This window comes from Zonotrichia albicollis, chromosome 3 (genome assembly GCF_047830755.1).
Source record: "Zonotrichia albicollis isolate bZonAlb1 chromosome 3, bZonAlb1.hap1, whole genome shotgun sequence".
In the NCBI taxonomy this organism is placed as follows: Eukaryota; Metazoa; Chordata; class Aves; order Passeriformes; family Passerellidae; genus Zonotrichia; species Zonotrichia albicollis.
In genome coordinates, this window is record NC_133821.1 from 100,175,174 (window position 1) to 100,202,883 (window position 27,710).

General features: G+C 38.5%; 1 protein-coding gene across 31 annotated transcripts in view; it reads right to left on the reverse strand.

The window, feature by feature from the left end:
- Positions 1-27,710, reverse strand: part of DST (dystonin) — a 287,930-nt gene that overhangs the window by 145,061 nt on the left and 115,159 nt on the right. For 30 of the 31 annotated variants that reach the window (XM_005485986.3, XM_074538248.1, XM_074538255.1 and 27 more), the window contains one exon: positions 13,546-13,712. In XM_005485986.3, coding sequence (XP_005486043.2) covers positions 13,546-13,712 — 167 coding nt within the window. Of the gene's footprint in view, positions 1-13,545; positions 13,713-20,325; positions 20,783-27,710 lie in introns of those variants that run through there. The other variant, XM_074538245.1, reaches the window with a different exon arrangement.

The following is a 27,710-nucleotide window of genomic DNA, read 5'->3' on the forward strand; positions in this document are numbered from 1 at the left end:
TGCCCTTGAGATTAAATTCACTTTTCTCTTTTACAGGAGGGAGTTACTTTCTACTGCCTTCACAAGTTTTCAGTCATTCTGCATCAAATTCTTCAGCATGTGTCAGAAGCCACACAGTAACAAAGTTTAGTCACAAAATCACCACTTCAACATTTTCTGATGAGCTCTAAAGAGGTCTTCTGCAAACACATTTAAGCCCTGCTTTCAGATATACATTGGTGCCAATTCTCTTGTAAGTAACTCTCAGTCCCATGCACTTAAACCTCCACACCTTCATCCTGCTTTTTATTTCCAGCCACAATATGCTTGCTTTAATGGAATAATTGTCTTAAGACAATCTTGCCTATAAATATTTTTAAGGCTCATAGTTATTATCCTGTATCAATCCTGTACCAGCATCACTACTTTAATGTTTTAAATTAATGTAAAACTTCAAAACTAATATTGCCCTCGATGTTTGCTATGTAGGAGTTGAGTTTTAGATCTTGTGATTCTTAGTGTGTATGCCTCTTTCAGCACTTGGAATTCTCACAACTGTCCACCAAAAGGAAATAAGTAATTTTCAAATATGCTGAGCAAAGCTCAGCAGAAAAAAAAGCAAAAGCTCATCTCACTGAAGTCAACTAGAGCCACAAAGGTCTGAAACCTTTGCTTCTGAAATCCTACACTACTGAAAACTAGACTCACCATGAAAAAAACACCTAAAACAAAACACCAAAAAAAAAAAATTGGTATACAACTAGCAGCAAAAAACTATGTTCTTAAATTTTCTCATTTTTGCTTCTAGAAAAACTATTTTCTTAGTTTTACCAAGTAGAAGTTTTAAATAATTGCAAGAGATAGGAATAAAACTCTTAAATACAATTGTTCAAAATTAATGCTAACATTTCATTTGGCAGCACCCTAAATTCCCTCAATAACAAAACCGCATTAACTTTGGGAAATTCAGTACAATCTTGACTTTGAACTGACTACAAGGGCACTGTAAAGAAAAATCTATTTCTTTTCAGCCATTTAGAATCACTGCGTTCCTTGTGCTCTTTTGAAGACAAGTCTACAAGACAGATAATAACACTGCACCCATTATGCCTTGAAAGAACATTTAATAATAACAAAATGTAAGCAGTGCAATATAATCCTCCTGAGGCAGCGGGGCTTTCCACTTCCAATATGCTCAGTGGGAGTATGATCAAGCTCACGCTGCTCTCCTCTGAATTTCAGTGCAAGGAAAACAATGCAATGAAACCAATATCAGCCGTCGCTCTCAGCAGCGCAGAAAAACCATGAAAAATAAAAGACAATACTAGAAAAGAAAACTGAGCACCCCCATCTCCTGTTTCAGCCACAATAATAGAGATGGTATGAGTAATAAAGATTGCTTTAACAGCAGTTCTGACATGAGAATCAGGTTTTTGTAAGTGTAACACTGTTGCTTAGGGTATTTTCTTCTCCTCCTGCCTTCTTTACATTTGTTTCTCATTTGATAAAAATGTCCCAAGAATAATCACTTGCACTGCCTGACTGCCAACTCTCAGAACATGAAAGAACATGTTGTAAAAGCCCTGACTATTCCCAGAAAACGAGCTGCAAGCTGCAGAGACACTAACACAATAATCTCATTAGAATAAAGCTTTCATTCAGTCGAAGAGGTAACACGGTTCTCACTGAGACACAGGTAATGAAATCAATAAAAACAACTGCTCTTCTATAATAAATCATTTTACATCAGTGCTGCAGCTTCACCACCCCATCTTTTAAACACAATTTCCCATCCCTGAAATTCCTACCAGCATTGGATTATATTACAGCTCCCTTTAAGAACAAGGGAAAATTGCAATGAATACTAATACTGCCATTTCCAGTTAATTATACACTTAGCACACAGTATACTGAACTAGATTAACTGGTCTATATTTATCTAAAGTCTTGGGCTATGAGAAAATACTACAGAAGATGGCATTCATGCCTGTCTTGGTAGTGCATGTCTTTGGTTCTTTAAAGCAGCCAGAAGGCTCCACAGCTGATGGAGAATGAGTCCACTGCTGGCTTATGAAACGGAAAGGACAAGCATCACCCCCTGAATGCAAAAGCACCTGGCCTGAGGCACAGCAAGGTGATGCTGCCTGGCTTTGGGGGCCTCCCCCTCTGCAGATCACCCTTTCCTCTTCACAAGTAATAGAGGGATGTACTGCAAATCCACAGGGAAAGGAGTTTACCTCCCAGAGCTCAGTAAACGACTTTTTTAGCCTGAGAAAAGTGCATCCAAAAAACACAGCTCATCATCCAAAAATCACTGATTGACATATTGTTCCTTTTGTTTAATAGTGGGGACTTTTTGCAATTTTAAATATAAGTAAATGCCATTTTTACTTGCTGTAAGGTTGCAGAGATACCTGGCCACTGACTCAAAATAACTGTTGAAATTGCAATTGTGATGAGTATCCCCTAATACATTAATTGCCATAGTTGAAGCAAACACTTTAAAAGCATTGTCCATCATGGAAAATATTCCCTTTTTTAAGGCTATAAAGCAAATATATGAGTTTTGTAGAAGTTATTTGTAATGTATTATAAATAAATTTTATACCAATTTGCATAGCATTATTAAGTAGTTCTATGCATAATCAAGACCAAATTAAACTAAATGCCCTTTAAGTAACATACAATGACTCTACCTTCTGTCATAATATTGTGAGTCATCTTATGGCAGATTTTTCAGTGGGCTGGGGCCTTGCCATGAAAACACACATAAACATCCCAAACACCAGTCAAGTTCGAACATTCCATGCAAAGAAGATGCTTCTGCTGCAGCCACACCTAAGTCAAAGGGTTTGGCTTCCACATTAAGAGCCATTAATCATTTAATTTATTAAAAATTTGCTGCTGCCATTTCAGATCTTAGTGTAGGTGTTAGAAATTAGATACAATTTGTATCAGAAATAATGGGGAAAAAAGTGTAAGTAATACAACATGAATTAGGAAGCTAACAAAGTTATGATAAATTCAAGAAAACAATACCTAGTACCACAAAGAGAGGGAAGAGAGCAGTATCTGAATAACAGCAGATACTTCTGGTCTGCAAAGACTCCTTGAAATCAGAGTTGTACATTCTAAATAACATTAGGTACATGTAGATTTTCCCATTGCCAGAACTTAATACCTAGCAAATAGTTTAAGATCCAAATTAGCAGCTATAATATTTGCCCATTAAAATAAAATATTATATTTGAAGGGGATTTTATACCTCAAACCAGAAAAAGATGTTTAATTAAAATTTATTTTCCCAGTCAATGATGAAGAAAGCACATCCTTCTCCTCACTCTTGTGGGATGACACTTGCTCAAGTTACAACAATGTTAAGCTTCACTAAAACATATATATCAGAGTAATATTCCACGTGAAAATTCTGTTAATGCATTCAGAAGGCTGAGAAGTCTGAAGTTATTTACATGAACCATCTAAACTGTTTAATCTCCACAATTCTTTCTCAGTCAAAACTCTGCATGCTGCCTGAGTAATAACCTGATATTAAAGGATATTTCATTCTTGGCTTATATTTAGTTGAAACACTAACAGAGAGACTTTCAAGCAGAACTCAAAAAAACATGACTGAAGATGCAGAGTGAAGTGTACCATGTCACTACAGTCCAATTAGCTTTTCCACTGCTGTAATTGGAAAATGCTTACAGAAGTTAAACTTATTTTTTTCATTGTTCAGAGAAAAATGAAAAGGACGGGTGTTTCATTGTTCACAGAAAAATGAGAAAGACTCATGCCTTTATTAGGGATGGAAGGAGTACTAGAACAAATGAAAGACCACGCCAGAATACACAGTCATAGACAAAAATATTAAAAACAAACAAAAAAAAATCATCAATTCTAGAGATTTTGATTAATAACAGAAACATTGCAAAGCAAAAACAAAAAATAATTAATGCAAAACTGAAATTTTAGCTCTATCTTTTCAAATATGCATCTCCTGTTACTTTCCCAGGAACTCTATAAATGAGATGATGAAGCAAAATATATTATTTAACCTATATAATTAGGCCTACCATTTGCCTATCTCTTAACAAAGTTATAAAAATACCAACGTGTTTACAGCCATTTATATGTAGAGTCACTGTTTTAGAACTTACTAAACAATTTGTCCCCACATCAGGTACAAACCTAAGCCCTGCTCAAAACAGCTTGTCAAAGAACCTGCTTCAGAAAGACTGAGGCAATAACACAGTTGGAATGATGGCTGGACTTGAGCTCCCCCATCCCGTTCTTTGTGCCCCACACACTTTTCTTGGTTCCCCACGTTTGCAGTGCTCACACACAGCCATGACCAGGAGAGCAAATCCCAGTGTCAGAGGCGCCCTTTGCTAGTACATATGTCTGCCACATTTTCCTGGTTTTTTTCAGGGATAGTCCGATCACTTAGAGAAGAGAAAAAGGAGAGTTTCTGCTCAAGAATGTCAAGGACGTTTGACTTTGTGGCATTAGGGAGGTACAGGTCTCTTCCATCATCACAATTAAGGACCACCATGTGGACATACAGCACAAGGTCCTGTACCAGGTTCCCTGGTGTCAAAAACCCCATGCCAAGGAAAGGACATAAAATGTCAACTCTGAGTGAACACCATCTTCTATTACACCCCAGACTTCCCCCACATCCAGAAGCTCTAGATTCACACATGATATGGTGATAAAAAAAGTTACCCCAATGAATCAAACCACTGGGTGAAGCTGAGCTGTGATGTCACTGAAGTTAGGCAACAGTCTAGAATTCAGAGAAAATCAAAGATTTCAATTATAAAACTGTCACTGTAGGAAAGCTTTATCCTTACAACTGTGATAAACAAAAAAGCATGCTGCTGCATGCAGCTCTGCATATTGTTTGTTCAAGTATGTGGCAAAATCTTTTCTAAATCTCCACAGGTCCCCAGCCTCAGTTACATACTCTGTTAATTTGATCATTGTGCCTTTTATCCTTTTTGGTTTGTCCTCTTCCATTGATATGACAGGAAAGCCTGCACTACATGATTTTATGTACCTCTATAGATTTCACTCAATGCCCCTTTATAAAGATGAACAAAAACATCTTTTTATTTCCTTGGGAGCTGAAAAATTCTCATGTGATCTGAACCCTTCAGCTCTCCTTTGCTTATTTCTTCATAATTTTTTATCTAAATTTTCAGATATGATGAATAAAACTGAAAAAACCAATTGCAATGGACAGTATAACAAGGGCACACTATTTACAGATGCATGTCTATTCTTCAGACATCCCAACATATTATATCAAAACTTCCCACAGAAAAAAATTAATATTTTGACTGCACTTAAAATGAGGAAAGCAAAAGCTGTCAGGTGCCCTAACATTAATTAATCCCCTAACAACATACAGAGCTAACTCAGGTAATTCCTTCTATTGTGCATGTCCTTGAATTGACAAGCACTGAATTTATCAAACCTAATGAAGCTGCCTGTTCTACCTTTGCAAAACTTTACCTGAAACTTGCCATACCAATTAAAATTTAGGTAAATACACAATTGTGGCATTGCAATGTCAAAGATCTTTTAGTTAAATGTGGAGTTCATCTTTAGCCATGCAAAACAAACCCTAATCACAACTTGGCAGTAAGTTTGCAATGCAGGTTTCAAACTCAGTACAAACATGAATGAAACTAGAAAGGATCTGTTAGTCCTTTCACTAGCATTAAAATCAGTTTTTACACTCTCTGACTTGTTTCCATCATTACAAAACCAGTAATGGTACAGCAGCTTCAGCAATTTTTGGCTATGATAAAATTTAAATGGGAATAAGGCTCGTAACTCATCACCTCAACACCACACAATCCACAAAAATAATCATAACAATGTACTTTAACTGCGAATACCAAAAAGACCATGAAGAAACCCAAGTAAAATGTTTTTCTGTTCTGCATCCTGAGAACATGCCCTCCAGACCACAGCAGTGGCTAATTGACAGAATGGCTTCCCAGTTACCAATGAGGAAGAATGGTGAGGTACTGTAAAGAGTTCAAGCAATTTCCCAAAGGCTCCTTGTCCTGTCTTGGAGACAACCATTTCTCCAAGTGCCACAAATTTGCCAAAGGCATTCCCTGAAGACCAAACATTTCCCTATGTGATTTATCACTGGCACATAGGCCCCCACTGCTCAGACACCACATCCTTTTGCATTAAGACTTCTGACACTCTTAAGTGTCCTGGTCTTTGCTGATGCAAGACTACAAAACACATGAACCCCCAATTAAAAAAACCTGGCCTTTCAATGCAAATTGTTAGTTTATGTTTTGTTCCCATTAAAATGATAAGAAAAAAAGCCTTGATTTCATCCCAGATTGGGTTTTTTTCTGAGTTACAGCAAAAACAAAACTGTTATTCATTTGTTCTTAGCAGTAGGATTCAGCACAATATGCACAGAGATAATTTCAAGCCCAGGTCTGAAATTAATCAACCCAACTGACTGGAAGTCATCCATCTAATGCCCACTAAGGCTAACCACGACCGCAACACAAGATGCTGAAATTGCAGGCATGCTGCTGGTACTATTTTAATACAGTCTTTACCAAGAGCCATCACAGAATTCTTCTGAGTACATCCAATTAAGCTCCAGGTTAGGTAACTTGCTATTTGTAAATCCATTAGAAATATACTCAGGCAAGTAATATTAAAAACATGTCAATATTTTTAAGCATCCTAAATGCAGTTTATGTTTTCCCAAATTGCCAATTCTCAACACCAAGTTCATTTATTCTACACAACAAATTCTGTTGAAAATAGTAGGAACCACACCATGAGGTGCATGGAAATAGGGGTGCAACACAACCAATGTCACATTTTCTTTCTGTTAAAGCTGGGTTACAAAAAAGTACAAGTCACAAAACAGCAAGCCAAAACCAGCAAACCCAACTAATCTCTTTATTTAAAACTTATCCCCTAGCATTTTAAGGCTTGACACTGTGTAATATTTAGTTTCTTTCTCATTCATTCCCCAAGGGTGCTCAACATGTTTCTGCAAATTGAGGCATCATTATCCCTCCCCTTAAGGAATGTATTCAAGTCAGTACCTGAGTGGTTGCAACATGTTTTAACATCAGAGGGATGCCACATGCACTGCTGGCCAGGAGCTTAGTGTTCAACCAACTATATATACACAGCAAATCATCCTGGGTAAGGCTGAAACAGCTTGTTCCAAACCAGAGCAGTCATTTAGCAGGCATCAATCTAGCTTGCTCCATGCTATACCACACTCAGAAAAACATCCACGGTGTAATTCTGAAAGCATACTGAGTTATGATAGCAACATTTCAAAAGCAAAGCACTTTGACCCTGGAAAATTTGTCTCACTTGATCTAGCATTTATGGACCTGCTACATTGCTGCTTCCTCTGGGAACACACTGCAGCTGCTATTCCTCTTCCTCCCACATAAAGCACCCAGTGTACATAAACTTCTTCCATGCTGCATTCACTGTTAGCCTCTGTTGTCTGGGAACAGTAGCCATCTCCTCACTCACTCTCTACACTGAATGCAGCTTAAAACCACAGGCTTTGTATTTTTAAGGTCTCATTGAGGTCTTGCACAAAGTTTAGCAGTAACAAAGGCTCCTCTGCATCAGATCCCTGCATTTCTTTAACAGAAATTCTTTAATACAGTAAAAACATTTTTATTGTGCTCAAAATGTACCCCTTTTAACTCTATCACCACCTTCCCTGTTTGTAGCATTTCTAATCCTTGCTAGGTGGTGCCAAAGTTTATAGAAACTGTCTGCATGTGGCCTTGGCAAGGGTTGGAACAGCATTAAATGAAATAACTTCACTTGTTTTCTTGTCTTAAACCTTTCACGTGTACACTACAGTCCTGCTTGCTTGTTACACTGCTGCCTGACCTGAACACATTTTATCCCTTTTCACCTGGAGGTCCAGACACAGCTGCACCTGTCTGGGTGCACAAAGGCAGACAAGGGCCCATGGCATTAGCTCCTAGTCCTTCCCGTGGCGTGGCTGTGCCCATCGTGAGTGGGGGCACAGTCTGCCAGGCAACACGTGAGCCCAGCTCCAGGGCAGCCCTGGCCCAGGAGAGCTCCAAAGGAGCTGCTCCCTGTCTGGGGGCAGAGGGAGAGCTCAGCCAAGCACACCAAGCCCTGCTGTACCACTTACCCTCAGGGCTGGAAAGCAGGGGCTGGACCCACTTCATTTACTAGAACAGACCTAACACCTGAGACTAGAACTTTAAAAATGTGTCTTTATCTGGGAACTGAGCTTGCAGGGCTTCCTGAACAGATGCTATTTTTCACCATCCAGGCACCACTGAAGCTACTCATTAAATGCTACTATCTAGTTACAAAAGAACATAATGCTTTTGCTGGAATCGCTTTTGTAAATGCTAAAATCAAAATTAAGTCTCTACTGTAAAAGCTGTGAGAATACAAAAATAAAATGTGTAAAGGAGTATTTTTACAAAAAACATACATGTCTGATATTAATCTGATCCTATCATCTATACTTCATCTTTTTTCTCTAGAAAATAAGATGAGTCTGTGACCATGTCTGTTTTCTGAATATCAACAGTCATTGCCCTTGATGGAGCACCTACAGGTGCCAGCCAACTGTAAATGTTACAGCTATTATTTTTATTATTTCTTAAATTCCATTTTAGACACTTTTTAACTGAAAATTCCTGTAGTTCTTATGTACTAAAGGTCCAGGGCAGTCTGAGATCAAAACAATAGGTTGGCTACTTTGGTATAACCTTTTATCTGAATTTGCTGTAAAATAAATGTAAGTACCAAGTGCAATGTAGATCTACAATATAGATTACTAGCTCCCCATCTGACATATGACTCCTACTGAAATAAGAGCAGCTTTCACTCTCTATAGAAAAAAACTTTCTATATATGGGGGATATAACTAGGATACACTTCTAAAAATTAGTGTTTCTTATTTCTGGTCAAAAGGCATGTACAGAAAAAAAGAAGAAAAAAAAACTAAGAAAAAAAAACTAAGAAAAAAAAAACAACCCAGCAACAAACCAAAAAAAAATTTTAAAAAAACCCAAAAAATTTGAGAAATTGAGCATTTACCCAAAACAGCATAGACTAGAAACACTTAACATGATAATGCTGCAGAATGAAGATTCCAGGGTGTAGGTGGTAGTATCTCAGAAAAATCTGGGCATTACACCCTGATTAAAGTCTGCCTCCAGCTTCAAAGTCTGGCTTACAGGTTTTCGCTGCATACTATGTGATGGCACAGAAGAAACATCATGTAATTTTGAAACTAACTGAAGCCAGATTTTTTCCATCAGAACATATTGAATAAAACAACATACATGTTCAATGAAAAATTAAGCTATAAAAGGCAAATGATATAACAGATGAGACATACAGAATAGTCTTAAATCTCTTGGGTGTATCTGTAGCTTTCTCTAAAGGCCTGACCACATATCTGAAGAAAATTGTGGAGGTTCAAAAACAGTGTCATGTCTTATATATTTAAATACAAATACAAATCTGGTAATGTCCAGTATTAAAACACACTTTTTAATGTTATCATTTGATTTGGTCTGCGTAAGGACAAGAATTCCCACAGAACAGAGCAGGTTTAGTTATGGGGTCAAAGGGTAGATATAGGTCCAATTGTGCCAGGAATCCACGTTTTAATTTGATATTAGGAAGATATTAGGATTTAATTTGATATTAGGAAGAAATTCCTTTCTGTGAGGGTGATGAGGCACTGGAACACACGGCCCAGAGCTGTGGGTGCCCCAACCCTGGCAGTGCTCAAGGCCAGGCTGGATGGGGCTCTGAGCAGCCTGGTCAGGTGGGAGCTGTCCCTGTCCATGGCAGGGAGGTTGGAACTCGGTGATCTTTAAGGTCCCTTCCAACCCAAACCATTCTGTGATTCTATAATTAAACCAAACTCCAGGGCCTGCAATGGAGCCCCCACCAAGGCAGTTCTTGAGGTCAGTGTGAAGCCCTGTTCCCAGGGATTTAACCATGTACAGGATGTAAATGGAAACTTTCTATACTCTACAAAATTTCAGCCAAGTAATCTCCAATCTTTCCCTGTAAACATGGACCACTGCAAACTGCTGAAAATGTAAGGAATCTTCTCACATAGAAAAAAATTACTTTTTTCTACATTTGGTGTTGGGAAAAAAAATCAAGTGGTATATGGATTCAAGTACCTCAAATAAAGAAATTTTCCCCTCTCATTTCCATTATTCATAAAATTACTTTCCTTGATTTAAAGGGCACTACAAAACCACTGGCAAGTCATTCATACTCCTAATAGAAGTGAGAGAGAAAGTAACTGAAGGCCTTTATGAGAAGCTCTGACAACCTAACCCTCATTGCTCAAGGGGACAGAAAACAAATACCCTGCATTTGCTCAGGAGAGAGGGTGAATGACTCCAGTGTGTGAGCTCCAGCACCTTACACTGCCCACATCCCGGCCTGACACTGCAAGTGGAGCCCTGCCAGCACAGCTGTGGGTGCAGGGAGGAACCTGGGTCACCCACTGGGCCACCAAGATGCTGCAGTGGGTATGACAGTGGTGACAGGGAAATCCCAGCCTTATGGAGTATCTCCCATGCTTCCTGGGGGAGCAGGGAGACATGGCATATCCATGCACTATTCCTGCAGTTCTGCACCACAAATCTCAGCTTGCTTGCATGAAAAGGTGCTAAGATCTTCTGTCAAGAGGGAAAAACAAAAGGAACAATTCTAACCTGCCATTATGAGAGGGCAGGCTGCCAGTTCTGCTGAAGGGAGAGGCTCCCTGCCTGCTGGAGCTGAGTCACAGCCCAGCTCCTCGCCCAGCCCTTCACAGCTTCAGCAATCTCCTGAAGTCTAGAAGCTGGTATGTACTTGCCATTTAAAAAAATGTATGACTGGAGAGGAGGTAATTATGACCTGCCACTCCTATCCTGTCACCTGGAACTGGACAGTGACGTCTCCCTGTCTCATGGACCACTGACTGTAGGGATCGTGATGGACTCATGCGCCTGCTTGGGCTGTGGGGTGGTGGGACCATGGTGCTGCCACTGTGGAACACCACGTGGTCATCCAGCCTGGTGGAGCACACCAGCTGGCAGCACCCACAGGATGCTCAGACCAGCTCCTGACACCACCTGTGATCCACAAACTGGGAGCCACTAAAACAGATAAACAGAGCAAATGGAGAATCACGGCCAGAACTGTGCAGATCTTTTAGTGTTTAACCTACTTATTGCTCAGAAGACAAATGAAGCATTAAAAGAGGTCTCTGGAGTAAAGCAATATAGTTAAAAATAACAGATGACTGTTTGGGAAGATCATTCCTCTCTTGTGAGCAATAGCTGGAAATTCTTCTCTCTGTTTTAACGGTACAAAACAAAAAAGGAAAGAAACATAGAAACTCATTGAAATCAGCAGAAGAATCTCACTCTCATTCCATTTGAGACGGAATCCAACAACCTGTAACTTCTCACAGCAAAAACACATTAGATAAGGTTGGTAAACATTCCTGGGAAGGACAAAATCCTTAAGTGAAGTTATGTTTACAGACAGAAGTTAAGCTCAAAGGAAACTGGCACAGAAGCACACAAAATGGGGACTCTGCTCCCCAGTCACTGAATCAATTGCTTTGTGCAACAGACTGGAGTCAAAGGTGCCTGTTCTTCCCTGCTGAAACACTGTGAATGAAACTCACAGGGTAATGCCAGAACCCTCATCCAACAAAGCAATTCAGTCATATCCCAAGGTATTAACATTTGCACAGCTGGAGGACAGAATTCAAGTTTTTTCATTATTTATTAACTGGTCTGTACCATAATTACCAGTTGCTTGAGCAGTTAAGTCTACACTGCTGTATGCAAGAGATACAAGGTTCTGAAGAAGCTCTGGGAAATATTTTCCATTACTCATCTCATTAAGTTCCTTCCTTTTTTTCCCTGTCCAATCCCTCTGTAGCTTTCATATTGTTTATTTTTTCAAATACTTGCCTGTGCTGTGTTCATTCCTTTGGTTGTTCTGTCCCAAGTAAAACAGCCTTGTCTTCTGCCAGCTATTTCCTTTTGTCTTGCCAATGTTACTAAAAGAGACTTTCTTGCTGGCATGCACCTCCTCCCTGACCAGCTACCCAGAACAGAAGCATGTCAGAAAACAACCTCATTGACTGAGACGCAGCTTTGTTTTACCACGAAATTATGCACTGCCACAGCCAGCTTCTCAGGGACTGGGAGCACGGTGCATGATGTTTGCAGCCTTTATACACAGCCTGTGAAAAAGGCTGCACCTGTCTCCCATTTTACTTTAGTGTCCTAGTCCCCATAAGGATCACATGTATGTTGTGTCAACCTAGACCTCCTTCTGTGGTGGGCCAAGTGATCCCACAAGAGGAAATCCAAAAACAAAATAATCTACTCCAGGCTCTGTTCACTGGATGTGAAAGGAAAAAAAAACAAATTTGCCTTTACTGGGGACACTCCTTCAAATTATACCAATGAAATCATGTACCCTTAAACTTCCTTATTACATGCTCCAGGGCATAGAGTACAAACTACACATGCTATGATAAATCCAGAAAACCTCATGCAGTGAAGGACAAGTTAGTACACACTGATTAACCCAGCAGGAAGAATACTCTCCCACGTGGTCCTCTAAGACACAAACCTTCTTAGTCAATTCAGGAACCAATAAAATAACAATAAAGTCACATCACCAACCAAGAGAGAACAGTGAGGAGATCAATGATTAAATCTCTGACAAGCTTGATGCCAAAGTCAGCTTTGTCAAGAGAGACCTATTCTCACTTAGAATCCAGAATCAGAAATCCTCTCCTGTCAGTAGACACTTTCAGCTGCATTTCAAGTCAACATCCTGTACCTTTAGTCTCTGGTCACAACATGGTCACAGCCACCAGTGACTCTACAATGTCTGCTTAACTTTGTAAGAGTGTGGTTACATAAGCACAAATCCCTTCTCAGACTGAGAACATTCAAGCCAGCTGGTCACATTTTCCATGAGAATACCTTTTTACAGGAAATGCATCTCAGAGTAGGTCTGGGCTCTATACATAAACACTGAAGAAGCTCTACACTCCAGGGCCATCCAAGGGTAAATTCATACAAGGAAAAGGACAGGGATCTCAGACATATCATACAGTCATACAGTAATTGACGGCTTTCACCAGCAGCGCAGTTTTGGACTTTGGTGATCAGTTCTGCCTCTGCCCTGCCTACACTTAAACATCAGTATGACAAAAAAGGACTGTGGAGAAGACTGAATTCTGAAAACATGCTTCCTAGCAGCTTGAACATGTCCTATGAAAGATGTACAGGATTTCTGGAAATACTTCTCTGAGGAAGGAGGGACATGGAAATGTTAACAAAGCATCCTCTGGCTGCAAGGAGCAGGAAATCACCAAGGAAGAGTCAGTGTCATCTCCACAGCTGCAGTTCTATTACAGCATAAACCATAGAGCCCTCTCTCTTTGTATATTAAAATGCAGTAATTAACATTTTTCAAGGGAGCAAACAGAGTACTTGCCTGTATTTATGAATGATGGCATTAAATAACCTTCCATCGCGCCAGCAGGTAGTGAAATTTTCACAACGTACTCCAGCATAACCCTCTGTTGTTTGCTGTGACCACAGGAGCAGTCTCTCTTTAGCAGACATGTCCTCTGACTCCCCAGTAACATGGATATCAGATATCTAAAACACAGTCAATGTTAAAATTAAAGTTACATCTAATCTATAAGAATGTTTAAAATACTACAGAAAAATCAATCTGCATTGCTGGAGAATTTATTGTCTGGTATCTGCATACATGAATACAATTATTATTCAGGTACTGTATTAATATTCTTTCATGCCTTATCCTTATGCACTCTTAGTATCTTCAATGTGAAATACAAAATTCAGTTTTCTTCAGTTAGCCAGTTCTCAGTCTCTTAATTTCTGGGTACAACATAATACTATTGCATCATGCAAAATACTTAACTGTTTATTTATGCTGATAATACAATCTATTTTTATGTATGACACCAATTATGTAAAAATGCTATATAAGTGTATATAAATTGCAATATATTTATATGTATATAGTCATACAACAACCATATTTATATTATTCACAGCTATGAAATTCCTCTCTTGAAAAAAATTGATTTATAGTACATGTCCTGGAATTCAGTAACAAAACAGTCATTCTGAGTGAAAACTAATAACAACAGTTTTAAGACAAAATTTTCTGAGAAGTATTTTAGGAATTTTAATTTTAGGACTAAAAGACTGAAGGATTATAAATAGAAATTTTGTCTGATCAAGAAGGTTCAGTTTTCAAGTGTTTTATCTAAGGATTATCAACTCCTTATCAGGGAAAGCAGGAAAGTATTGGGAATTTTACATTCAAATACTACTTTATAGTACATTAGATCATCCCTTAATGAAGTTCAGTCAGTTTCCTTGGAAAATTACCACAGCATAAATATGAAGCAGACTTTTCCCTAATTTGCACATGTATTGTTTGTACCTCATGTTACAGAAATTGTACTCAATGTAAAGGTAAACTCTAAAAAAGAAGAAAAATAAGATGTGTCTTGACAAAGGAAGTGCTATAGCAATGTTTTCATTTTTTTAAGTGACTGCCTTTTACCACTTATCCTAACAAGAGACAATATAAGGTGTTATTATGAACTACATAGGAACCCCTGTACCACAAGTCACTGTATAACAACCTGCATATGTAGCTCAGCCATTACACAGAGCAGGCAGAGCTGCTTGGGCAGAGTCAAAGGGGCTTGAGGCAATGCCACAGCTTGGGAATAGACAGCAGGCACCCCAGTGAGCACCCCTGGAGGAGGCTGCTCCCCACGGGCACACACCCAGTGCTGCAGATCACAGGGGGGCTCTGGCTCCAGAGCCAGCCTGAGGCCACAGCTCAGGGAAGGCCTGCCCACAAACAGCTCTGGGTGCTTGAGTTTGCTGCAAAGAGCTGGAAATTGAGCTGTGCCAATTCCAGAAATCCTGTTCTAGCATAAACCAGGCAGCTACACCCATGAGGTCAGATGGGATGGTCATAACAACTTCTCCCAGCCTCAGAATCTTGGCACCCAAGATACTTTCTGTCTGGGCTCTGACAGGGGGAATTCCAACAGGCTGGGCTGGAAGTTATGGGGTTTTCTCACATTAAAGCCACAAAATCACAGTGTAAATAATGATGTATAGCTTGTCTACAGATGTTGCTATGTCATGGCCTAAGACATGGTGGGAAGCACTGGGAAGCAGGGAACTAGAGGAAGACCCTTAGAGATGTCACAGCAATGGAGCTCACTGCAATTTCTGTTTTACCATCTCTCATACTTTCAGAGAATGATGAGCATTTACACCTATACAGTAAATTATAAATAAACTTAATGTAGGGGAAAAAAACTACATTACTTTCTATTCAAGTAACCCCAAAATCACAAGTTGAGAATGCGGTCCTTCAGATACCTATCACAGGCCATGGTATCTGCTGGATCTATGTAAGGGAAAAATACAAACACCAATGCTAGAAAGCAAAACCATTTTAACTGTTCAACCAGCCCCTAAATAACCTGACAACATTTTTTCCATTCTATTGTCTCCAGCTTCAGCACATTTTTAAGATCAAACAGAAGGGGAAAAAAAAAACCCTGTTTTTTTCCATTCAAAACACAGTAGAGAACTGTGATCATTTGTAACTTTCTAGGTATCAAAATCCTGCAAAGACTATTTACTAAATGAAATACAGATGGGATGAGTCGTGTCTGTAAAGACAACAGAAAATACAATGTGGCAAAAGACCAACTTGTAATCCACTTTGAAAGTTTTCTTGTAAAAATCTAGGGAACTCAGCTGTAATACAAGATTTTTCTGTGGGTTAGCTTTATTGTTTGGTATTTCAAAGCAAGAAAGCAAACTAAATGTTTTTTCAGTAGCTTTAGTTTCTATTCATCAGAGAACAACCAGATCACAATGTAAATGAAGTCAACCATATACTGCTTATCCGGACAACGCTTCTGAAAGAGATGATGTCATCCCCAAGTGCCAGATGTCCAGCAAAAAAAAAAACAACCAACAAACCCAAACCTATATTTTTTCTCTGTCATTTTCAGAAAGTCCTCTGTCAATTATTATTTACTATAATCTTTAATAACCAGGTTTTTTAATATACTCTAACATGAACACGCTAAAATGCAATTTGCTAATGGCCCTTCCTTACTGCTGAGTTCAAACCCTCAGCCTCCTTCACGGTTAATTGAGCAGGGATGGATCCGTGCACTTCAGACTGCAGAGAGTGCAAACACAGCATGTTTGAGTGCACATTAGATTCCTCTGGAAACAAGTAATTTCAAACATCAAGGTAACTTCTGAAGACTGTACTAGTATCTGGTGTTAGATATAAACATTTTAGTCATGGACACAAACACAAGGAGAATTTTTACTCTGGACATGACTATTAGGGAAGCTCACAATTGAAATTTTGGTTGGCTAAAACATTAATTCAGTTTATTACATGAAGATCAACAGGTTTTTGATCCAAAATCTTCCAAGCATGCTAGTTAGCCATCTGAAGAGTAAGGAAAAGGCTTTTCACTCATAGGGGTAGCTCATTTCCCTACAGGTTAAGGAACATTTACATCAGCCTGAGACCTGAAACAGCCTGAGCACTTCTGTTCTCTAAATAAAGTATTTCACTTTTCAAGGCTAACATTTCAGACTTTTAAATAAACACTGAAATAGTATTTTAGAATTAGAAATACTCTAAGTGAAATGGTGAGTCAAATGGTTATATTTAATTATACCTACAAATATGGGCTCTAGTTTGCAAGGTGCCCTATTAAGTTAAAACTTCTTAACAAGCAAAATACCACCAAAACAAAATAAGTTGTAAGAGAGAGATCCCATCTTTCCTTTGATAATCCCATAAGGACAGTAGAGATACTTATCCACCAACTGTGCATTATCATCAATATTTCTAACATCACTTCCCATAGGAGAAAAACAGAAGAACTATTAAACTAAGAATGATAGAACAGAAAATAAATTATGGGAAATCAAATCTTCTACTCATAAAATTTAGTCCTTCCAAGCAAAGTTTGTGTGAACCTTTTGTATCCCACAAGCCTATCACTTGGTCACTATAAACTGCTTAAGAAGAGCACATTTGTTCCTTATGCGTGGAAAGAACAAATTACAGCATTTGCATGAGTTTGAGCAGTTGTTTGCCAGGGATACAGTTCTCCAAATTATCTCAAAGCCCCTGAATTAAAAGTTATGCAAGAAAAAGTAACAGAGGTAATTCTCTATGCAGCCCTTCTATTTCAGGATCAAAGTCTTAACTGGCACTAAATACTCTCTCTTCCTTATAACTGGGAGAACATGTTCACTTCTGCTACTGCACATGCTTCTTCTCAGCCTGTAAATTCCCCCTGCATCACACAGTATACAAAATCCAAACACCAAAAAGCCTCAAGCTTTCTCTTTGCACTGATTTTAGTGATGCTGTTTGGAGCCCAAAGAGCAGAGCAGACTGAAGAAGACTTGTCCAAGAGATCAACAATGATGCTGGATTTCTGTGATTCATTTTCACACCACAAACAGAAGAAGAGCAAGACATACAGATAGTAAGAAGTCTACCCTCTGATTCCATCCAATTCTAAATGTTTCAAAGCAAGACTAAACTTGACATAATGCACTAAACTGCACAAAAGTATATAATGAGCTAGAGTTGCATGATTCTGGTGGTGTATTATCTCTCTTCCAGGCCACACCATGATCTGAGAAATGCTTATTAGGCTTCAGCAGAAAGTAAGAAACTTTTCTCTCAAAGCTATTAATGAGTAACCAAGAGCAACACAATAGCAAATTCCTCTAAGCTGAGCTCTGTAATCAGGAAAACAGAGGTAATGAAGTAGCTCATATTTGAACACAAAATCATAGTTTTTTTACAGGCACAAGAAACCATGCACCAGCAAGAATCTACTGTATTTCAGTAGAGGGGGCCATACTGTTTCAGAGGGTAAAATGTTGTATCTCTGTTACAGTGCAAATTATCTAACTGTACCAATGAGTTTGCTCTGGTGTCTGCTTCTCAGTTTGAAAAGTCAACATGCTTTCAATTACAAGCCACATCTGAGGCACTGTGTAAGCTGAGAGTACTTACAGCACAGGTAAGGGAAGGCTGCTGATCTTTGTTATTTCAGTAAAGAAAATGGTAAAGCTGAGATTGCTAACTGCAAAATTTTTGTGCTAGCTCAGGCCAATAACAGGACCTTAGCAAACTCTTATAAATACCAGCTTTACTTAGTATAAAAAAGACAGAAATATAAGACATTAAAATGCTTTTTCAGTTCTCAAAAACAATCAGAAGGAAAGTGGTTAAGAGTTTGCACAGTAATTAAAGTCTGAAATCCAGTTTTTCCTGGTTTTGTTTAGAGATTAAACCATGGTGTTCTTAAAATTACTTATACTGAGAATCTTGGGTTGAGAAAGAGAACTGAACTGATTTTAGCAACTGAGGCATTTAGCCTGATGTGTCAGTTTTATGCAATGTTTTCTCAATATCAGTTGATGTAGGTGCCCAGCAGAAATCTTATTTTTTCTCCCTTGCTCTGTGGTAACAAGAGGTATAGACCTGGTTGGAGTAATTAGTGCAGCAGTATTAGAAGTGGCATTACTTTCATTATTCAGGAAAAAGCAGCCATGCTTAGCTGAAAAAACCTCATACCCTCTTACTCAGCGGTGATGTTTTGTACAAATCAAAGAACATTCCTAAGCTGTTCCTGAATTCCAGCTAAGATTAAGGAGGGCAAAGATCTCTGTGTGTATTACGAGGTTATTTGTACTATTGTGAACTGCATGTCATAATTGGGTGTGTTATCTATGTTTAAAAAACTAAGCTCAGACGAAGTATTATTTGATTCCTGTTAGAAAAGTAAATTATATAAGCAAAAGACATTTAGTTAGCTGTTTGCTGGAAAGAATGCCTCTGGCATATGCCCATTCCCTCTGCTCACTCAACTGAGAGCTCAGATGTCCCCACTGAGCACGGGGGATCCATTTTGGACCAGATCCTGCTATCAGCATTTGACTCACATGTACAGACTTCAGTTATCCCAAAGATGGGTGGGGCAAAACTGAAATATGGATTGAATTGGTAAGCATGGTTACCAAAACTTTGCTTTCCTTCAGTTATTCTGCAACTAAGATTGTATTTTGGTTTCTTTTATTGTAAAAAGAAAATAATCCTACCCTCAGAGGAAGATAGAATTTTAATAATTAATATTAATAGCTCATCTAGACAGTCTGGGAGGAAAGATCCTTTAAAAGAAGTGTAGACTGCTATTAAAAGGATTAATGTTCACTTGTTCTATTTCAAGCTGCCTACACAGTTCTATCATTCTTCAGTTCCTATTGGTCATAACTGAAGAAAATTAGAAATATTCCTTGGTGGTAAGAAAACTTACTGCAGATACTGAATGAGAACTCTAAAATTCACTCCAACTTCTAACAACATTTTGATATGAAAATCTCTTTCCTAAACTGGGAAGCAAATCAAACTACATACAGAAAAATAGGACAAGAATATGTCAATAGCCCTAAAGTATAGAGTTATTACATAGCCTTTGAAAAAGATCAAGTGATATGTTCTGTCCTACAAATATCCATGGTATCATAGCATGGTAAAAGGTTCATACACAGCATAGTGAAGATATTTTTGTAATACAAAAATTACTGTTCAAACATTTATTCTAAGCTAACTTTCAAAGATAATGCACTGTATCAAAATATTTACCTTGCTCCTGTTTGGCGCAATGATAAATAATGCCTTTTCTTTTGGCAAATGGGAAAGTACAGCACCAGGATAAAACCTCTTTTGTTCAAGTAACGGATCACTTATACTTTGAGAAAGAAAATGATACAACTTTTCAGATTTACTGCTTTCTGGAACATTTTCAATGACTCTGCAAGAAGTTACGTTTAACTCAGCTTCTTCATGTTGTCTGCCTAAAATGTGGAGAGAAGAATCCAAAGTAGTTCCTTTTCTATAACAAAAACCACCGGGCTTCTTCAGGAATGCTAATTCTCTCCTGTTATCATCCTGTGAACATTTCCTTTTCCATGCACAGTGTTTCTCTGCATTGCTCTTGTCTTGTTCCTTTAACTGTGTGTCTGTCTCATCAGACTTGGCGCGTCCCTGATTATCACCATGAAAGCTCTCTCGACAAAGAGAATCACTCCTTGCTTCGCCCAAGAAAACTTTTGCTTTAGCAATATCAACCGAAAGGTCTGTACTCACAGGCAGAGCATTACCAGCCACTGTCACTCTCCCGGGGAGGAAGTCGACCAGTCCCACATCCTTGGGATGAATCTTGATGTTTTCTGCAATCTCCACTTCACACTGTCTTTTTTCTTCATTTTCTTTAACGTGCACTGAATCTGATCCCACCTCGGTTGATTTCTTTCTCCTTTTTCTTCTGAAATATTTTCTTCCAGGGGAATGTTTATCTGGACTTAAGGGAGCTTTGGCAGGATCTAAACACTGTTCCTCCTTCTCAGCCCTCACACATCCACAGACATTCCCCATTTGGCAGTCTGTAACTCACAGCCACACAGTTTCATTCATTCCCATATATTTAAACTTAAATCCTCCTCAGAAAGTTAAGAACTGCTGTTTCCACTGTAATTTCTTCCAGACTTCACTTGCACCCGCCTCGGTACGTAGCCATTTTGCTTATGAGAAATGCACACGCAATAAACGCTGTGGCTCGCTGCCCAGGCAGGGCCTGTGTCTGATTAGACACTGTGGCTTATTTCTGGCCACCAATCCTCTTAAATAAACATCACTGTTCCAGCGTTGGGCTGTAATGCTGATTGCCTTTCACAGAGATGACATAGCAGTTATGAGCAATAGAAATTTCTCACATGCATTTTAACTTCCTGTTTCACTTAGTAACTTGAGCAAGATAAAGTAGAAAAATATGTAGCAACCTTTGAAACTATTAGCTACACTCCAAATCCAAAAGTAAGCAGCACAGTAAATAAGCAGGGGTTTAGTCAGCAGGCTTGTTTTGCACTCATATGCTTTTATTACCTACCCAATGATCCACAAAAGGGAAGATTAAACTAAAGGATCAGAAATTGCTCTGACAGCTTGCTGGGGGTCAAGTTTTTATTTGTATGTGGAGTTTTCAGAGCAGTTAATGTGACTTTTCACTGATTTGTCAGCTATAAATAACCTGCTGCTTCACCCTGCCATCATAAAAGCACAACAGCTTGCTCAGGGCAGTGACACTGTGTACTGGGGCTGAAACTTCGCAGCAGAGTTAAACCTTCTGGCAGATAAAAGCGAAACAAATCATAAAAGCCAATCTATCTAGAAAACAGACCTTAAGTTTACTGTTTACAAAAATGGAGTTTTATCCTCGTCCCATGCTCCTGTAAGGCATTTCTGTTTAGCTCTGAATATAAGATCCAAGAAGCATCTAACTACACCTAAAACTAAGTAGAAATATACACTTTTAAAATGCAAGCAAGTCTAACCTCTAGTATACCTTGTTTGGAAAAATCTTTTTAACTTTCTTCTTTGTTTTTGTCATGTATATGTGAAATCTACTAAAACCAGCCCACGTCCCAAGGACACATATATGGTTCCTCATGCTGAGAAATAACTACAGAATGACTTGCCAGGCATTATCAGGTGTTACCATTGATTTTCCCTTGCTTATTTGAAAAGGAATTGCAATAATGAGACCCAGAGACTTTATCACCAGAGGCCCCCTTCCACTGAAGTATTCCACATTTTACTGACAGGATCCAGAATGAATAAGACAGCAAAGATCTAGGATGAGCCCCCAAAGAATTTCCAAGGATATAGTTGCTCACTAATGATTACTCTCAAGGCACTGTAATGCTCAGAAAATTTTATTCTGTAACACCATGGAATACTGTGACAGATGGGCAGCTATGTACAGGCACAATGCTAACATGTTTCTTTTCAAAGTTGACATTTGTTCCATGACTAAACTCTTTCCTGGCCTCAATTTGTATTTGCATTTGTAGCATGCTCAACATACAGGTGCACTTGTGACATTTGATCCCTTTACTCATAATGAAAAAGTTGTATCCTAGTCTGTTTAGAAAAATTACTTTAGAAAAGTGACTTTTAGGTAAGACCAGAGGACTTACTGATTTAAAGAACACTTCCACGTGGGTCTGACATGGGTCTCCTTTATTAAGAGAAAACCACAGTAAAAAAATATATCTTTCTAAATGACATCCCTGTGTTGGTACAAAAAAAAAAATGAAGCTTTTTTACCTAAATATATACTTCTTTTTCTTCTCTCTCATCAGAAAAAAATGATTAAGGACTTTACAGTGCAATGGGCCAAGGCTGATTTCATTTCACACAGATACAGTTTCTGGTTTAACAACATGTCTAGTAATGATATATGATTAAAGAGATCATAGTAAAATAGTCTCAAGATATATATTAAAAATATTATCTTGATAAGGTAGAAACTATGTAAAATATTAAAGACAAGTTTCCAGCATTTGAATGGAGAACTGCAAATCTTCATGCTCTCTAATTCAAAATGTGTTAATGTAACCTACCACTAGTACACTGCTGTTATTCTTCCTCCATAAATTTCACAGGGGAAGAGAATTTCCCTAGAAATACTGTAAATTTAAATTTTCAGTGCATGTCCATTTTAAAATTAATACATGTGGGTATCAAGGTTTCTAAACAGTATTATATTAGATTGTATTACTGAGCTTAACTGGAGTGTGATTTGATATGTATTTCCATTAAACTGCTTACATCTCTTTAACAGTCACCATGATACCACCTCCTTTCAAACAGAAAATGTCCCTAAAGTACACTGTTATGGCTAATTTTCTGTAGATTTAGTGGCACACTGTCACAAAAATGTAAAATAATATCTAATTCAAGATAGGTCAGAAGAAACACATTATTGTTATTTTACAGCTGACAATTACATTTTATAATGCAGTCAGTAATTTACAGAGTCCCTGATCTTGCACATCCTCTTTCATTCATACTTTAAATTTTGATTATTTTTCTTAAGAGTAACTCAATTTTTCAAAAATCAGGTGCCACTGAAGTAGAATTAAAAAAAAAAATAAGAGAGACAGCAGAAATATAAGAATCAGCTCTAAAGGACTGGTTACAAGATCAGTGTTTCCAACAATCCTGCCCTACTTCTGCATATTCCAGGTCAATCTACTCGAATGCAGCCAGTATAACTGCAGCTGGTCCTGGGAGAGAGCCACAAGGATGGTGAAGGGTCTGCAGGGGAAGCTGTGTGAGGAGCAGCTGAGGTCACTGGGTCCGTTCAGCCTGGAGGAGACTGAGGGGAGACCTCTCTCAGTTACAGCTCCTTGTGAGGGGACAAGAAAGGGCAGGCCCTGATCTCTGCTCTGTGGTGACAGTGACAGGAACTGAGGGAATGGCCTGAATCTGTGCCAGGGGAGATTTAGGTTTAGGATAAGGTTTTTTTACCCAGAGGGTGGTTGGGCACTGGAACAGCTCCCCAGGGCAGTGGTCACAGCACAGCCTGACAGAGTTTGAGAAGTGTCTGGACAATGCTCTTGGGCACATGGTGATTCTTGGGGTGTCCTGTGCAGGATTAGGAGTTGGACTTGATGATCCTGAAGGGTCCCATCCATCACAGCATATTAGAATATGGTAGCTCTATAATTTATCCATTTCTAAATATTATCTAGGAATAAATGCATTCCAAATATACCTCTGCAGATAATTAGTAACCCTTATGCCTTTTTATCTTTCTAGATGTAGGTATTTCTGAGACTTAACAATACTTACCAGCTGTTCCTGAGAAGGCTATCAGCTCTCTATTACCAATTCTGTCTACTGAGTTATTTTTATTTTTTTTTCCAACAAATTATTATTTCCAAATAATAATTTATGGTCACTTTTACTTTCTAAGTCACTCTTGAACCAAAGAAAAGGTCAAGGACAACAGAATTGATATATTGCATTTATATCAGTTGTTCGTGTTCTTTTTATAAAAACCCTAAGCAAAATAAGCGAAGACAATAAATAAAAGTGCTAGTAACTAAAGAAAAAAAATGCCACTTTCAGCTAACTGAAATTCTATCAAGTCATAACTTTGGTCTCAGCAAGGAAAGAGACAGAGTTAACAGGATTACACTGGAGGTTCAGAAGAGGGAAATTTAAATTTCTTCCAAAACCTGACAGCTGGAGCATAGATAGATTATATTCTAAAGCACCAAAATAGATTGCCACTGAAGCCTGTGAGAACCACCACAGCACAGTGATGACCACACCAAGGCTTTGTCTTGGACATCTGGCTAATCTGACTAGACCTGAATGGAAGCTCAGCACTGGTTTAAGGCAGAGATCCAGGTGATCAAAGCTGTTAAAGCAACCACCAGGGATTGTTGTGTTTCTTTATCTTGATCCTGAGTTTTTTTGGTTGTTTTTTTCTTTTTTTGTTGGTGTTTTTTTAAACAAAACATGTAAAAGATACAAATTTATACCCACTGAGGCTGCAAAATTTTATGGGGAGATTAACAACTGACTTTTTCTGGCATGAAAACCCCTAAGTATAACATGAATAAAGGATTAGAGCAACACTTGTGTGCAATTTGACCTGTCTTACAGGCTGCTTAATCACAAACAAGAGGTTAAGATTAAGACATGGAAAACAAATGACTAACACTGAAACATGAAATAGCTCATGCAAATTTGTATGGGTTTGCACTTAACCACAGATTTCTATAATTTGTCAAGCATGTCTGTGACTGGGAAATGCAATAATTTCTTAATATGGGACAGTGCATAACACATTAAAATGGCAATGTTGTTGAATATTTGTGTATTTCTAAGTCTGCAAAATTATGATACCATTAGCCCTATGTACACTGCAAATTTATGCTTTATTATTTGTCTCATATAGTTAGCAATTATTGTACAGGAGAAATTATTCTACTTTGGTAATCAAACCATGCCAGGTATCTTTTGTCAAAACCCTACCAGTAATGCATTTTAGATCTGGATCTAAGATCCCTTTCCCCTCCTTTTCGTGTGTTTATACAACACAGCAGAAGTAATGGAGCGTTTAGCGCAAATGGGACGTGTCATTTCACGGCACTAAAACAGCATACCAGATAACCAGCAAGCATTTTGTTGCACAGCCCTAAGGTCACATGCAGAATAACAGAGAGATAAACATAAGCCAAATAGAAAGTGAAAATTAAAGTAGCACAAGATAGAAAACAAGGATAAAAATAAAGGCTTGCCAGCACAAACAAAAGGTTTGGAGCTGTTTGAGCAGTACCGGCAACCACTCCTCAAACTCTGAAAGAGGTATTCAGCTACCAAATAATAACCATCAACAGGAGAGGTTTTATATCCAGTGAGATGGGTAACAAAAAGAGGAATTTGCTCCTTCTTGATGGCTTCATGGCATTAAGGGCAGAGATTTCATGCTTCTCTCACCCTTGCTGTGATTCAGATGAGTCCCAGAAATTTCAAGAATTCCACACCCATTTTCTTACCTAAGATCTAGGAATTTCACTATTTTTTTAATAAATCACTGAAGAATTCCAGAAGAAACAACTAGGAGTTCATCTGAGAAATAAAATATCACAAGAGTACACCCTAACAACTGCTGAAGGACAGGCAATGCTGCTGCATTGGCTACTGACAGACAATGCAGCTACCACGTGAAATACACTTTATCCTATCATCACACACAGTCACAGTCGGGACAACTGGCCACATAGTTCCATTTTTAAATCTTTAAGATCAGACCTTGAACTGTTCTGGTCATTTTAAAGCAGGGGCAGAGTAAATTTCAACCCTTGCACTACAAGGGCACACAGCTTGAGCAGCACCATGAGGAGTGAAGGCCAGACCCAGCTCTCCTGATCCCTCATGGCCACCTCAAGAAAGCAGGCTGCATGTCTACCCAATGGTGACCCTACCAGGGACATCCCTCTGTCTTCTGCACATCATTTACTGAAGTGGGCTACCACAGCTGAGCTGCCTCCTCCTCCGGCCACCCTGCATAAAGGCCACAGCCTTACAAACCCGCCTGTCTCACCTTTTCACCAAAACTGGTAAAAGTTCAGCTGCTGATGCTGGACCAAATGAACAGTCTGTACACTGCTTGGGGCCAGACTAATCAAAAGTGATTTTTTCTTAAAGGTTTATGGGGAGTCAGCAGGAAAAAAAAAAAAAAAGTATTTGCTGACTAGCAAGAGAAATGTAAAGAGGTTACATGTGTCAAAGGAGGCCTGAGGGAAAGTGACCATCTGGCTGGAGAGGGCTGGGTTGTACTGTACACCTGGACAGAATCATCACTGAGCAGAACCTTGAAAGCAGCATCCTCCAGAGGTCTGACAGTAAAGAGCAGGGAATAGTGGAAGGAAAAGTGTTTAATGGCAGTTCCTGAGCTGAAAAATTATGATGAAATTGAAATGGAAGACATCTATTGAGTCATTACTTAGAACTTTCTGAAATTTTTTAAGGTCTGAGTTCACAAAGGCCTACTTTTAGCTAGATGGAAGTTCAAAGTTTTTCTTTGCTTCAGCATGCTTTTTTCAATCAACTGCAAGTGATGTTAAACATCTAACACTTTTTAAAGAATGCTTGCAGTGGTTTGAAAATAATTGATCACCAGTTTACACAGAATTTAAATCTTACTAAAACTGTGATGACTTTATGAGGACAAATCCTGCTTTCATTTATAGTTGCTCATCTCCAAAGTAGTCAGTGAAAATGTACTGGATGTTGAAGGAGTCCATTAAACTATTAATTTGTATATTTATACATACAGCCTATGATTATACAAAATACTATAATCTGATTTAGCATGTTCTACAGGTGCCAGGAAAATAACTTATAACAGTTGTTACATTATGAAACTGAATTTAAACTAAGCCACCTACTATTAAAAGCATGTGAAATACGTACATTGAAAGCTTGCATAAATCCTAGCAACACAGATGCACTGAGGTTTTTCAATACCCACAGAACAAATTATTTTCTTACATACTCAGTTTAGTTATCCACCAGATTTCCCATTCCAGCTTTTCAGTAACTCTTATGTAATTTCTTGGGACACAGAAGAGTGGATACTTTCTGGACTTGTGCAGCTGCAGAAGTCAGTGCTGTAACATTTATATTTGTCTAGTTATGCATACCAATTCCCAAAGCCATAACCATCTCTAGATGTAATTCAGATGCAAGAGAAACATAATCCTCAAATGTGTATTATCTTTTTTTTTTCATCATGTCTTTCCCCTAAATCATTCCTAAATTCATTCCAATAATCAGAGGGATTTTCTATTTTAAGTAAATAATACCCTCCAGATAAGGACCATGACTCAGAGAAACAATAAGCCACAAACAACAACAAAAAACAATCTCTGGCCTCTTGACTACTTCCCAGATTGCAGTGTTATTAGAATATGATGTGTAGCTGAGCCAGTAACATCACACAGCAAAGCGATTCTTATGCTCACTGAGAAAACTACTTCTGCAAATGATGGGAAAATTAAGGAGTAATTCAGTTTAAAAGACCCCCACTTAAGTGCCTAGATACTCATGTTTACACACTGGCTAGGTTTTGAAGAGATCACTTTATGCAGTGGAGGTAGGATTCAGTTCCC